The 14,251-nt window shown below is 38.0% G+C and overlaps 1 protein-coding gene and 1 long non-coding RNA gene across 2 annotated transcripts; one reads left to right on the top strand and one right to left on the bottom strand.

Moving 5' to 3' along the window:
* Positions 1-269: 269 nt before the first annotated feature.
* tmem39b (transmembrane protein 39B) lies at positions 270-7,528 on the bottom strand. The gene is made up of 9 exons (XM_046837374.1): positions 7,372-7,528; positions 5,256-5,427; positions 4,919-5,138; positions 4,298-4,381; positions 3,785-3,933; positions 3,111-3,441; positions 1,649-1,836; positions 1,368-1,488; positions 270-659 (listed from the first exon to the last, which is right to left on the bottom strand). The coding sequence occupies exons 2-9, from the start codon at positions 5,384-5,386 to the stop codon at positions 429-431; spliced, it is 1,455 nt and encodes a 484-aa protein (XP_046693330.1). The 5' UTR covers positions 5,387-5,427; positions 7,372-7,528; the 3' UTR covers positions 270-428.
* A 624-nt stretch (positions 7,529-8,152) lies between these two features.
* LOC124376008 lies at positions 8,153-13,747 on the top strand. The gene is made up of 3 exons (XR_006923757.1): positions 8,153-8,323; positions 9,552-9,620; positions 9,702-13,747. It is a non-coding gene; the product is annotated as an uncharacterized LOC124376008 (long non-coding RNA).
* The last annotated feature ends 504 nt before the right edge of the window (positions 13,748-14,251 follow it).

Raw genomic sequence — 14,251 nt, 5'->3', positions numbered from 1 at the left:
AAAATTGCATTCACATCAGTGACTCCACTGCAAAGTCACCAGTAAGCCTTCCTATGTATCAAAAAACAATAATAACATGCAATTTATTACTGTTTATAACCTTCAGAAAAGGGGGAATGCAAATTTCTGAACACTTAATTGCTTCCTTGGTTAATTAAGGATGCATAAACATTTGCATTTAATTGTGTATGGAGATCAGTCTCATGTACGTGTGTAATTTTCACTTGAAATGTTACATAACCAGCACAAGAATCAGAGACTCAGACAAGTGAAGGAATACAAAAATATTTTCTATTTTATTTCCATGGCAGGTCGAAACATAAACAGTGACCAAAAACAAATTTATAGAAAAAAAAAATAATAAAAAAGCTCCGGTACATGCTTTTTTCTTTCTTTCTGTTCTTAGACGCCGATGTGATGGCGAGCGTCTAGCTGACTTTGTGGTCTGATGAACTGGAGTATGAGTAGGCTTTTCCCAACACGATTCTGTCTCTGAGCAGCTTGAAGAAGGCATAGTAGTTACTAAAGAGGATCAAAGCTAACGATATTGTCTGGTACCATTTCTCTGAACACATCAGAGAGTAAAGCTGATAGAAGATCATCGCTCCTTCCAGGATAATGAGGATGTTTAATATTCTAAGTGGCCTGTTGAAGAAAAACTGTAAAAGAAGAGAGAGAGAGAGAGAGAGAGAGAGAGAGAGAGATGTACTTAAGTATTCAAAGTACTATGATTTATTATGGCTACAATTTTCCTTTTATCGGGTTTGTCAAAAGACACTTCACTTAACTCAGTATATGTGAAAACACTAATGTTACTCTCAGCACACCAATCTATTAATAGAATGATATTAATGAGTCAAACACTGACTCTGATAATTAAAATTAACTACTTAAAAAAAAAATTGAATGAAAACTACTCTTTTTTTTTATCACGAAAATAAGGCCATGAGTGTTGTGGCAAGTTGCAGTCAGTAGTTTCTTCCTTTATTTATTCCTCTTAAAATGTTTTGCTTGCTTTTTAACTAATGCTGAACTGTATGTTGTTGATGAGATACCACCAAGCACCAATCAAAACATTTTCAAAACAGAGCGTGTGCTCTACCCTGATTGGTGGTTTGCTACGTGCCTGACCAGTTAAGTTTTTATCCACTTATAAATAAAAAGGAACAACTGATTTTGCAAAATGTAGTTGTGTAAAAAAGCAAGATATTTGACTTTAAAATGTGGTGAAGTCAAAGTCTCCCTAAATGGAAATACTTCAATAAATTATAGATACACAAAAAAGCTACTTAATTACAAAAACAAATTACATTTACCTCGCTACTGTCCACCACTGGTAGAATCTAGATGTGTGTGTGAAAACTTACATAAAATCGATAATGTGAAACGTCTGAAGGCACTGCTACGTTATAATGGCCCATTGCCTTATACACGTTTTTATTGAGTTTCACCAACACCCCCTGTGGCCACATAAACTCTTCTGTCCACCTGAAAGCACACAAAATGAAAATAAAAACCGGTTTAATGATTCATCAGAAAACTGAGACTGAGAATGCTGTCTGAGATCCTGCTCCTGAAAAGACTAGCACACATCCTACATCCTGACCCCTGTATGAGATGAGATGAGCCCTGACACGGTGAAACGTACGTGTGCTGCAGGACATTGGAGCAAAGCGAGGGGTCCACTTTGTGCCAGCAGCCCAGGTGGGCAGCGGCTTTGTGCAGCAGGTCGCAGTAGCGTGGGGGCAGCAGATGGCGCATCAGGATCACTGACGTGCTCACGAACACGAGGAGGAAGAGCTCGCATGACCAGCGCTTATCCACGTACTGAGTGCTCTACAATGCACACACACACACACACACACACACTAAAATAAAAATTATAACTACTAGTTACACAACAATCTTTCTGAGTAACTTCTCCATTCATCCATCTAACGGATTCTTCCAGAAATCCACTCATATGTTCATCAAACAGTCACTTTCTGCATATACCATTATAGCATCCATCCATCCATCCATCCATCCTCCTGTCAATACTACAGATTTATGCACACACCCATCCATCCATCCATTCAATTTCTTTTCATCCACCCATCCAGATATCCATCATTCCACTCACATAACCAAAAACATAATCCTTCCACCCTTTTATTTAAACCAGAGGCCCCCAAACATGCTAAGGGCTAAAAATGGCCCGCCCCCACATTTGGAACAACCCCCTGAACAATACATATTTAGAAATATATGTTTTACTCATATAATATCTGTATTTGATAATAAAGGTTGGATTTCAAACTTCAATTTCCATTAGTTATTAATAGAGGTTAAGGCACCAATAGTTGATTGCGGGAATTATCAACTATGTGCAAAAATCATACCGATAGTTTTTTCGGCTCCTGGCCCACTGTCATTACGAGAGCAGCTTCTAGAGACGAATTGCGGACACAACGTGCGGTTTGTTTTTACACGTGAGATGGAGCGCTGCACGGAGAGCGCTACGTTATATTGTTATTTATTAATTATATTTATTAATGAATATTCATATTTATTTCCTTTATCACATTTTCATAAGAGTACTTTTTTCATATAAAAGTTCAGTACTATTTTACATGGAGTGATAAGTTTGTTTTTTATCCAGTATCTATTTCAAAATCGGTTGATTGATCGGTTATCAGCAAGTCTATCTGTAAAATCCCTCAAACTCTAGTTATCAACATAGCCTAATTATGTGTTAGATTCACCCACCAACCGTATGAAAAAAAAAATTATTATGATATTAATAATGCTCTTTTAATAGGCTATATAGCTCTTGAAAAGTAATGTTCATTTGTCTGTATGGTGCATAACAAAATAAACTCATCTAGAATTAGGAGGAATAATAACTACTTCAAGTAACTCTTCAAGTAACTTGAAGCCTCTTGAATAACTCTTTCATTCTATCTATCATCCATAACCTGTTGCTCTCTACTGGAGAAACCATCAATCCATTAAGAATATTTTTCTGTAATCTCTATGTAGTACATTAAAAAAATCACAAATTTCTCTTTATACATCACAGGGTGTACTGACACTATAATCCAGAACTGTGTGAAATCCAGCACACTCACCTTGACGAACCAGACGGGCACGAAGGCCACATAGTAGGCACTGAGCATGGAGCTGACCAGCACCTCCTTCATCCTCTTGTTGAAGTCCATCTTGAGGAACTCGACCTCTTTGCGAATGAGGTCAGGTGAGAGGCAGCAGGCGTGTGTTGGCATGGGCTGGATGCCATACAGCTGGCTTGTGTGCTGCTTCCATGTCTCTTTCAGGACGGAGAGGTAGTCCCGCCCCACGGACACACCCATTCCCAGCCCTGTATCTCTGGAGCCAACAGAGGTGATGGGGGGAAGACGCACATCAGTGTTCGGTCTGAGAATAGGGATATACATCCCAAAACTGGAAGAGAGAAACGATAGAGACAGACAGGCATACAGAATTAGAGATGCATCATTTATTTAGATCACATAATACTACAGCCTGGATCTTTAAGCCCCTGCTTGTGCGTGTGTGTTTGTGTATATATTTACTGAACACCATTTTTCATGAGCTGACACAGATTTAGACAGATTTGTGACCAAATACTTGAGAGAAATAGGCCTTTTGTGTACATAGAAAAAGTCTTAGATCTTTGAGTATATATATATATATATATATATGCGTGCATGCGTGCGCGTGTGTGCGCGCTGATGTAATAGCTACATAATACTATAATAACAGGATCTCTAGTGTAAGCTCTCACGGGTAGCAGAGGAACAGGAGGCTGAGCACAGAGTACGTCCTAAAGAGGTGGATGAGTGAACGACACAGACTCCAGCCTGTGAGTGTCAAGACGACAAAGCGAGCAGTCACCAGAAAGACGGAGTGAGAAAATTTCCCGCTCTGGGATGCCTAGAGAGAAGGAAAGAGAGAGAGAGAGCGAGAGAGCGAGAGAGAGAGAGAGAGAGAGAGAGAGAGAGAGAGAGAGAGAGAGAACAATTGAGTTACATTGAACAAAATATAGAGAAAAATAGGATGAATGAGAATGTTGGAAAATGTTTGAAAATGTATTAGAAAAATATTGTTTTAGTAACTTAGAGAGCAAATGAGATTGAGAGTGTAAAAGAGAAAGCAAACGAGTGTTTGATCATTTGTTCCTCGTTTTTTTTATAGGTTAAAAGTCATGGCTCAGCTTTCAGAGCTGCTGTGTAAAAGAAGAAACAAGCATGAGAGACTATAAACCGCCGTTATTAACCCTTTACGAGCTGTTTGTTACCTCTTTAACAATGGCAGCGATGAGCCGGCGTGACAACACGATGATGGTGAACACCAGCATGTTATAGTCAATCAGGTGGAAGTTCTGTGGAAGAGTAGGAAAAAAAAGTCAGTTATCTTTGGCATCTCTTCTACCATGATATCATCTTGTCAAAATGTGATTTATGAAAGCTGATTAAAAAAACCCAGCAATATGATAAAAAAAAAAACAACATCAAGAGGGACGAGGCCACACCTCCTCCAACACCAAGAATAACATGCACAGAAGCCACACCTATTCCTTCACCAAGAGTGAGAACTTAGGCCACACCTCCACCATTACCAAGTGATAGTGATAGACACAAAGGCCACACCTTCTCTTTCACCGACACACAAGCCATGGCTACTGCACCACCAGGACTATAAAGCACTGAGGTCACACTTACTACTTCAAAAGATCTGATAAGCACTAGCAAGCCACACCTCCTTTACCAAAACTGACAAGCACAAAGACCACACCCATTTTTTCAGTGTGACAAATCAGATTTTTCAGATACAATTCCCAACTTGTTTTCCATGTACAATTTCAAAATCATAAAACCAAAAAAGTCCACACTCTCTCACCAAAGGTCGAAGGACTCACCAGTGATGTGTGTGAGGGTGGGTGTGAGGGTGGGTACCACCACACCGTCTTGTAGATATTAACATAGTGCACAAATAAAGCAATGAGGTGGCAGAAGAGAAGGTGCAGCTCAAACATCACATTGCGATCCACAGAGAGCTCGGGGATCTTGCAGTGTTTCAGTGGGACAACCGTCTGTGTAGCGAGAGGAGGGCTGCTGATCCCCGTTCCTGAACTGTTCCTGCAGACCAACACACATATTCATGTGCTATGTTTATACAATGTTATCAAAAAATCACAAACCATGCTAAACAGTTCGAAGAAAAGGCATCAGACATGTTGCACACGAGAATCTCACCTCGTCCGTGACCTTACGCCTGTCACAGGGGAGCTGGTGGAGTGGTTGCCATTGTTTGCGGATCCAGCCTCGTTGCTCAGCGGAGAACGACAGTATGTTGTCCGGCTCGCTCCTCTTCTTCCTCCTGCCATTCCACACACTCCAACCAACCTCTCTCTTTCTCAGGTGTGAGCTGGACCAAGATGAAGCACATCATCGACACATAGACATCACATAAGCGTTGAAAAAAGTCCAAATTATGACCCGCAACAATTGAATTGAGCATTTGAAAGGTTCCTTCCTTGTAAAAATAACCAGCACAAGTAACATAGTGTAAGAAATAATTTAAAATATATATATATATATATAAAGATTGTGACCACAACACTGGCTTCTGTTTGGATCCACTTCCTGTCAGTCATTTTACAGATACAATGAGCTATAGAACTGACCTTTATGCCTCATGCAAACGTCAAAACCACGTAACTGTTAGAGAGACCTAATCCTGGAGATATCTTACCCACTCAGTACGTTTGTGCATCTCAGTAACTGTCTGATGCATATCCAATCATTTGATTATATTGAAGATACTTCTATTACGATGTAGTGTGATCCGAATTGGATTTGAGTCAACATAATGCGATTTAATAAAAAAGATTATTAAAAAATTAATGATTTTATGCAATTCAATATGGTACAGATAGTTTGTCTATTTATTTGGTTAAGGCACAAAAAAAAAGGGAAAAACATTAAATCTTAAATCCTCTTCTGTCTCCAGGAAGATGCAGCTCTACCGTTGCCATGTAAATCTATATTCTATGTGACTCCAAGGACATGCCTCAGTCTCTGTAGTGTAGTGATACATCATATTCACGTAGCAGCAGTGGTGCTGAGAGAACGTGTTCGAGAAACAGTTTAGCGAGGAGAAATGAATCTACATATCAAATATTGGTCACAAATTATTGGTCCCTTTCTAAATAATTAAAGAATAGAGCATCAATATATAAAAATGTATAAAAAATAGTTTTTACCAATGCAAATATGTACAAACAGGTGCATCGAGATACAAATCCCAACTTGTTTTCCATGCACCAAATGCGTTAACGTTTAAGCCGATGCACTTTTGCAAATCAGTGAATCTTACCATCCCTGATACACATTATTTAGTTAGTTCTGCCATATACTTATCACAAGCGATCAACAAACATATCTGAGACACGTGGTCATTATGATTGTGAGAATCTCGGGGAATGTTCCGGTTGTCCGAGGTGTCCGACATTGCAGATTACACCATAACCTGTGTCGACGTACTTATATAAACTTCCAAATACTGTTTTGAAAAGTTTGTTTGTGCACCCAGACGGTGCCTGAGCCTCTTCAAAAAACATTCTCTGATCACAGAACGTGTTTAGACATGCAATAATCTCCAGGAATATTCAAATTCAGACTATTTTACAACGTTAATGGTTAGAGGTTTTGGGATTTCTCAGACAGGACTTACAGAGCCTGAATATGCGGTTGTGCTTGATAATAACCAAAATATATATACACTTCTGCTGATTATACTACTGCAAAACAAAATAAAAACATCTGGTCTGGTCCTGATGTCTGTGATGCATGTGCAAACAGCATTACGTCAGAGATTATTTCCATAGTAATGTATGTGATATGTTGCAAGATTATGAACATCCTGAGCATGTGAAGGTGGAACACTGTTTAGGGATGATTATAGGGAAGGGCACGGATTGAAAGCACGCCTTTATCTTGTGAAGCAGTGATTTCTGCATGACATATATGACAAGTCCAGGGCGGCTCTTTACATCCGGGTGAGAGTGGGAAAGCTTGGTGGTGTTATTAGCATGAATAGCATGATTAGCATGATTAGCGTGATTCTTCAGTACAAGACTGAAGCGGAAGTAAACTCAGAACGAGCGTGTTTGCACAGAGTAATAAAGGTCTGCACTGTGCACTCATCATGCAACTGTGTCTAATATATGTATAAACATTATTATACATTTTATTTCCATTCAGTAAAGTAGCTACAAAGAACAGAGGCCTAACGTGCGCGCGCTCTCAAGTTCACAAGACAATAATTAAAAATATTCGAAAACAAAAAGATGCAGCAGAAAAGCCTTACCGAAAGATTAGACTTTATTCTTGATAAGTTTTATCCGCTGCTGTTTGTTTAATTGAAGTGACAGAACGGACCTGTGGCGCTGAACGCGTTCATGTTGATGTTCATTTTGGAGACTGCTGAACGTAGGGGGCGCGGAAGGCGCGTGCACGAGGAGGTGTGAAGGCGGGGGCGTGCCTTAAAGGCGCATAGCGCAAAAAAAAAAAATCCAGAATCAGATATGGTTGGATTTGTGGTTTGTTATATTATGTTGTGATTGGTTTCTCAGCAGGATCTCTCAGATCGGACTCTCACAAAATAACCACAGGAGGAAGACAAGTGTGTTTTTCATATGAACCCATGTTGCTTGCACGTGTATGTCCAATCATGCTCAATCAGACTCAATCAGAGAGGAGGCCAAAATTGCATACTTGAGTTTAACACGTCTAGTTTACAACATGTATTTTATGTATATATACATAAAATATAATTTTATTACTCTTATTATTAGTGATCATTCTAATAATAATAATTAAAAAATAAATTTCTATTTGTGAATATTATAATTTTACTATTTCAATTGCTTTAATACATCACTATAATTCATAACCTTGAAGCTAAAAATAAGCAGAAATACATTTCTATTTAGGAAAAAATGTTCCTATTGTAAGCCATTTGTCTGAGTATAGCGGAATGTGGGCGTGGCTTCACGCAGGCACCATTCGAATACGGAGGGACTAAAAAATTGATTGATGGGAAGCTTGTCCAATCAGAGTGCGGCACTGTCGCACTGAAGGTCATTCCGGAAATGCTACTTAGTAACTATCAGGAGATGAAATGGCGTAGCTAGTCCCTTTAAGCGACGGACAGCGAGGCCCGGAGCAAAATCCATACTACCGGGCCCAGAAGCGGGTAAAAATGGAACTTAAACCCGTGTTTTTTTATCAGTACACAGAAAAACTCGTCAAGAGCCGCGGTATGAGCATTTTATTCGATTTATTTACGCACACAATGCATGCTCTTTGTTTACCAGCAGGACGTTGATAAACTGTGTGTGTGTGTGTGTGTGTGTGTGTGTGTGTGTGTTTTAGTTAATCATACACGGTAATAATCCATATATTACACGTTCATTAAACTATAGTGATTTTATGTCTCAAATACTTCCACATCCCTGCATTCCTGCGTCCTTTCTGCTTCTTCATAATAATAATTACTTGAATAATCCGCCAAAAAAGGAAAACAGAAAAAATGTTTTATATTTCCTATTAGATGACCATGTGTTAAGGGTCTGCTTATTAAACCAGCAACCTTCTGATCACTGTCACATCACTTTAAATACAGCCCTGAAATTCTTCTTAGCAGGGATGGAGTCTGAACCTGCATCCTTGAGGAAGGACTGAAGGAATTTAAGCTTCTGCAAGAATAAATGAGATGTATTCAGGCTTTCCTCAAGCCTCAATGGAGTGCAGGGAAATGCATGGCATGTGAACTTTCGCTAATAGAGCGAACTGGAATTGTTTTAGTAAATAAAGGACCAAAGATTAAATCGAACCAAGAAAACAAGGTTGAGCTTCATGATTTAAAGTAGCAGTGATGCTCTGTATTTAAAATTGTAGGTAACACAAATGTATCATCAGGCGCATAACTTCCTTTTTTTTTTTTTATAGTAAACCTCATAATTCTTGTTTTTTGTTTTATTTCAAGTTCATGTTCCCCAAATTTGCGTTTGTCAGTTCCTGACTTTATTTATAATTCCTTAGGCAGCACCGCAATCTCATTTTTATCCACTTATAGTCACGTTTATTATTGTGGAAGGCTACAAAAAATGTATGTTACAGTTTCTCCTCAACTGTATACATCTGATCTGTTTTATAGAAAAAGTGGATTCATTTTTAAAGTAAAATCAGAGCTTAAGACGACACATCAAAGTTTTTAAGATCATATACGATAATTTCCTCTCCAGCTTCAATTTTTCCTCTAAGTTGAAGCTAAAAAACTTCTATTCTAAACATTTTCCCTGTGTCAGAGCTTCATCATTTTAACAATTACACACTATTTAAGACCTGTTTATTTGAAGCATTCACTGTGGACTGAAAGAACTATTACTACAGAAAAATACAAGAGTCAGTAACCAGAATGTAACAGCTCTGTTTGGACCCTTTTTTGTGTTTGCGATTTTTAACAAACTGTTTCTGTCTCTGTAGAAGTCGACATGTTAACCTGCTTCGGCCAAGAATTCAACATGCATAACTCGACAGAGAAAGTGTACACAGGTAAACTGCAGTACAGAATGTCTCCAGGTCGGCTAAATACCACAGTATGCTGTCATTTCAGCCACTTTTATTACTGTGCAGATGAGAAGTGGGTCAGCACCATACCAAATCTCGTCCTGCGCTCATGTCCTTCAGATCTGCTCAACGTCATACCCGGGTAGCATTTCACACACCATCCAGTCCAGAAGGATGACATCATTGGTGGAGTCCAGGCTGCTTTTATTTCTTCTTTCATCCACTTGAGTTGTAATCTCTCTTTTTTTTTTTTTTTTCCATCCCAGAAGAATTGTTTTATACTGTACGTAGGTCCGCTTTGCATTTAAAAAGTATAGGGTTTGTTGACGTGGTATTCAAATCATTTCGATTTAGTTGCAAGTTGTGAATAAAAAGCAGGTCTGAGCAGGACAAATCATTCTCACAATTATGTTCAAAACCCCATTGAATCCTAAAAACAAAAAACCTATAATACATTTTTTCCTCGAAGCTTACAGAATTTAGGAAGATCAAGTGGTCATGGAAACGGAAGCTTTCAGATTGCTTTATATGTCGTAAGTTTTGTTTGGTATTTTATCCTGCGTATCATTGCATTAAAGACTTTTAACTTAGTCAGTCCTGAAATCATGCCGAGTTACACGGAATTTTTACCCAACGATCTGAATGTCTTCACTACATCCGTCTCAGACTTGGTTTGATCAGCTCTAGTTGTTGAAATTAACATAATTATTGGTCTTTAATTGGTTTATTCTGTAGCTCCATAATCTAACACATCTGTGTTCATATCATATGGTTTGGGGGGGTATCCATAGATTATTTACCTTTTCCCCCATTTACTTTTATTCCCAGAGAAAGTTAGGGTGTGTGTTTATAGTGTGTAATGTATGTTGGACTTGTGTTTGACCTGTAGCTTCTTAAATCTCCCAAATTTTTGTAACCCAGTGCTTGCTAAATGGCAGAGCGAGCATTATATTGAACTCTCTCTCTCTCTCTCTCTCTCTCTCTCTCTCTCTCTCTCTTTTTATTTTTTTTTTCTCACACACACTCATTCTATGGGCTTTGAGCATAAATGGTGTCCACGTACAGGAGGGTATGTGCAATACGGTTGTCCGTCCTTTTTTTCCCCTTCGTGTGCTGTTTCCGAGATAAACGTGTATATTGTACAAACAAAGTGACGAGTTGTTTCGTGCGACAAACAACAAAATCACCAATGTCTTCCATTAAATGATGTATAGTTTCATCCGCTTGTTCGGTAGCGGGATCTGTCGTGCCAACATTATATGTGGCCATGCATGAGCGGACCTGATGCTTGCAGAGTAGCTGTAGTGAAATATAGTATATTAACGTTAACACCTATTAGCCAGTAGTGGAGCAGGTGACGGTGATGCTGATTAGCCCGGTGTAGCTTTGAGAATACTGAGCTTTGGAGAAGGTCTATTTTTTCTGTGTGTTTGTTGTCTTTTGATCTTTAGACAAATTAGCCTGATCTTATTGTTTTGTTCTGATCACTTTACTAGGAAAAAAATATTTATTAGGCATTTTTGCAGGAAAAAAAAACGCTAGTTTTCTGGGTTTTTTTCTTCAACTATATATATTTTTGATCAGTTATAGATCAAAGTGGATTCACATTTTAGGTAAAATCAGAGCTGCAAGAGGACAAATCAAAATTCCGATGTTTTTATGATGATATGAACTTGGTTCTTTTTTGCTAGCTAGCAAAGGACAACCTGACTTAGCGACTAGGTTGTAAATTAGTGGAAAACTCAAGAGTATTAATAAAGTAGCTGTAGTCTAGAGTGGCTTTAATGCAAGTTTTGTCTCTCTTACAAGGTTATGGATGCATCAGAGTGTTAGCTTAGCTAGTTTTAATGTAGCACACATTATAGAGTTTAGTTTCGTCAGTTAGCATCTATAGCCGATCAAAATGCGCTGATGTAGATAGTCAAATACCTCAACAACTGGAATGCAAAGTCTATTTTTTAGATTCCATTGACAAATATGCAAGCCTTACAGCGCATTATGTTAGATATTTAACGTGAGGCTCGATCCGTGCCCCCTCCCCGCCCCCCCCCACAAAAAAAAAAATAACGGTTCATGCCGCCTGTTTTAGTCAGTGTGTTTACTGTCCAGGCTCATTTCAACCAGGATAAAATAATCCCAGTCGTGCAGCGTCTTGACATAAGCTTGATATAAAGAGATATTTGGAGAAATAACTAATGGAATTGAGCATGTTGCCCAAAGTGTCATCACCCTGCTCATGAGATTAGTTTAAGCACTGCACACAAGAAGGGACCCTGCTGCTAGTCACGTCATCTTGTCAACATGATGTATTATACAATTACATGTATAGACAAAAGTTTGTGCACACCTGACCACAAGCATTTCAGACATCCAATTTCAGGTTAAGTCCCCATTTGCTGTTATAATAACCTCCATTCTTATGGGAAGATGTTTCACCAAATTTTGGAGTGTGCTTGTGGACATCTTGTGCTTTACAAGGGTGTTAGTAAAGTCAGACACTGATGTAGGTGAGGTGAGGAAGCCTGGGGTGCTGTCAGTGGTCACATTCTTTACAACAAGGTTGAGGTCAGAGGTCCATAGCAGGAGATCTACCACGCAAACCCACGTCATGCTAGAACATGTTGGATGCGTTAAAGCTAGCACATCCAAAGACATCTTATACACTTGTGTGTGTCCAAATTTGTGCTAGCATGAAGAACCACGTGTGGCTGATAGCTTGTCCAAATACTGGTTGTCCATATTGTGTGTGGGTGTGTATATATAAAATGATTCGATTGCACTGATTGAACAGAAGGTGACTAAGTCTAACAAACATGCCTCATTCAGTATTGCTCAGTAGTACATAGTACAAGAAAGTGTTCTTGAAGCAGTTGTGGAGGGAGGGGGAGACATGGTTTTTACAATTAATTTTTTTGGCACGGATAGACCCTCCTCATATACTAGCAATAATCTTATTATGCATGAACTCTATAGTGCCAGAATGGTGTTTCTGTGGAATGACCTGTAGCATATGTCTAGCCGTGGTGTGCGTTATGGCATCGGTGAGTGTTCGTTATTAACATTTATTATTAAAGTGTACTGGTTCCACTGATTACCAGGAGTCCAAAAAAATGAGCTAATGTGTTCATTAAACACCAAAAAAAAAATGCTGTATGGGAAAGTCATCATGAAGAAGAAAAAAAAAAAACGAGAGAAAGTTCTTTATGCACACTGCATGTTTTCGATTACTACATCAGCAGAAAACGCACAGATCTCAATTTTATGCAGTCGGGAAAAGCAATAGGAAGCGATGGCTTGTTATTTCAGACTCTACAGTACAGAGAACACACTGAAAATGCATTTTTCGCCAGTGAAACTGTCTGTGTTTCTGTGGTGGGGGAGGGGGGTTTAAAATTAGTTACTGCATGGTAGAAGTGGGTACCACATGTGTTGTGCTGCATGCAATAATTAAGTTTGCGTGGAGAAAATATAATGCAAAAATGTGAAGTCAAGCAAGTGGACTGATTGGTGTGGGTTTTTGGAATTTTTGTCCCCTCAGTTCAGTAAAAAAAAAAAAATTTATTAATTACTATATTTAAAAAAAGACACAAAATGGTAACACTTACATTATTGTAAACCATTGTGTATGTACGTCATTTATTTATTTTTTTAAACATTTAAATGGCGATTATCAAATTAAATTAAAAGTATAGGCTTGTTGAAATTGCCATATGTCAAACCGATTACTTCTATGACTTCTACGCAAATCTCTTCACCCTCCAGTACTAGTTTTCTGTCCAAAATCCACAATTCAAAATTATAAAACATTTTGCACCCAAAAGAGGGGCGAAGCTCGATTGGTTACCAATCAGTCCATGTACATTTTGTTTAAACAGATCCTGAAAATATCCAGTTGCTTTTTAAGATTAATATTATTTTCTATTGATACATCTATATGATGTCATTTTTTTTAATATATACTTTTGTCACAGGATGAGAAAACTGTACAGTATGTTTGGTTAAATCTATGCACTACAGATGCGTTAAGCATGCTAAGGTAAACCTCTTGATTTTGTACACTAAAGAAAAAATCTGTATAAGAAATTTAGCAATAAAAAGCAGCATGGTGCCAATCTTATCGTGTTATGTGTTTTTTTTTCACCTATTTTTCATCAAGTAAAAGCTTTTCTAATAGTGAGATGAAAAAGAACTTTGTCTATGTTGAGTCTGTCTGTCTGTACGTCTGTCTGTCTGTCTGTCTGTACATACGTATATCTGTCTGTCTGTCTGTACGTATATCTGTCTGTCTGTACGTACGTACGTATATCTGTCTGTCTGTACGTACGTATATCTGTCTGTCCGTATGTATGTATGTCTGTACGTACGTATATCTGTGTCTGTACGTACGTATATCTGTCTGTCTGTCTGTCTGTCTATCTGTATGTACGTCTATACGTATATCTATCTAGATCTCTCTCTCTCTCATATATATATATATATATATATATATATATATATAAATGTATGTATGTGTATATATATATATATATATATATATATATATATATATATATATATAAATGTATGTATGTGTATATATATATATATATATATATATATATATATATATATATATA

Source organism: Silurus meridionalis, chromosome 2, assembly GCF_014805685.1.
Source record: "Silurus meridionalis isolate SWU-2019-XX chromosome 2, ASM1480568v1, whole genome shotgun sequence".
NCBI classification, from domain to species: Eukaryota; Metazoa; Chordata; class Actinopteri; order Siluriformes; family Siluridae; genus Silurus; species Silurus meridionalis.
This window is presented reverse-complemented; position numbering and strand designations above follow the sequence as displayed.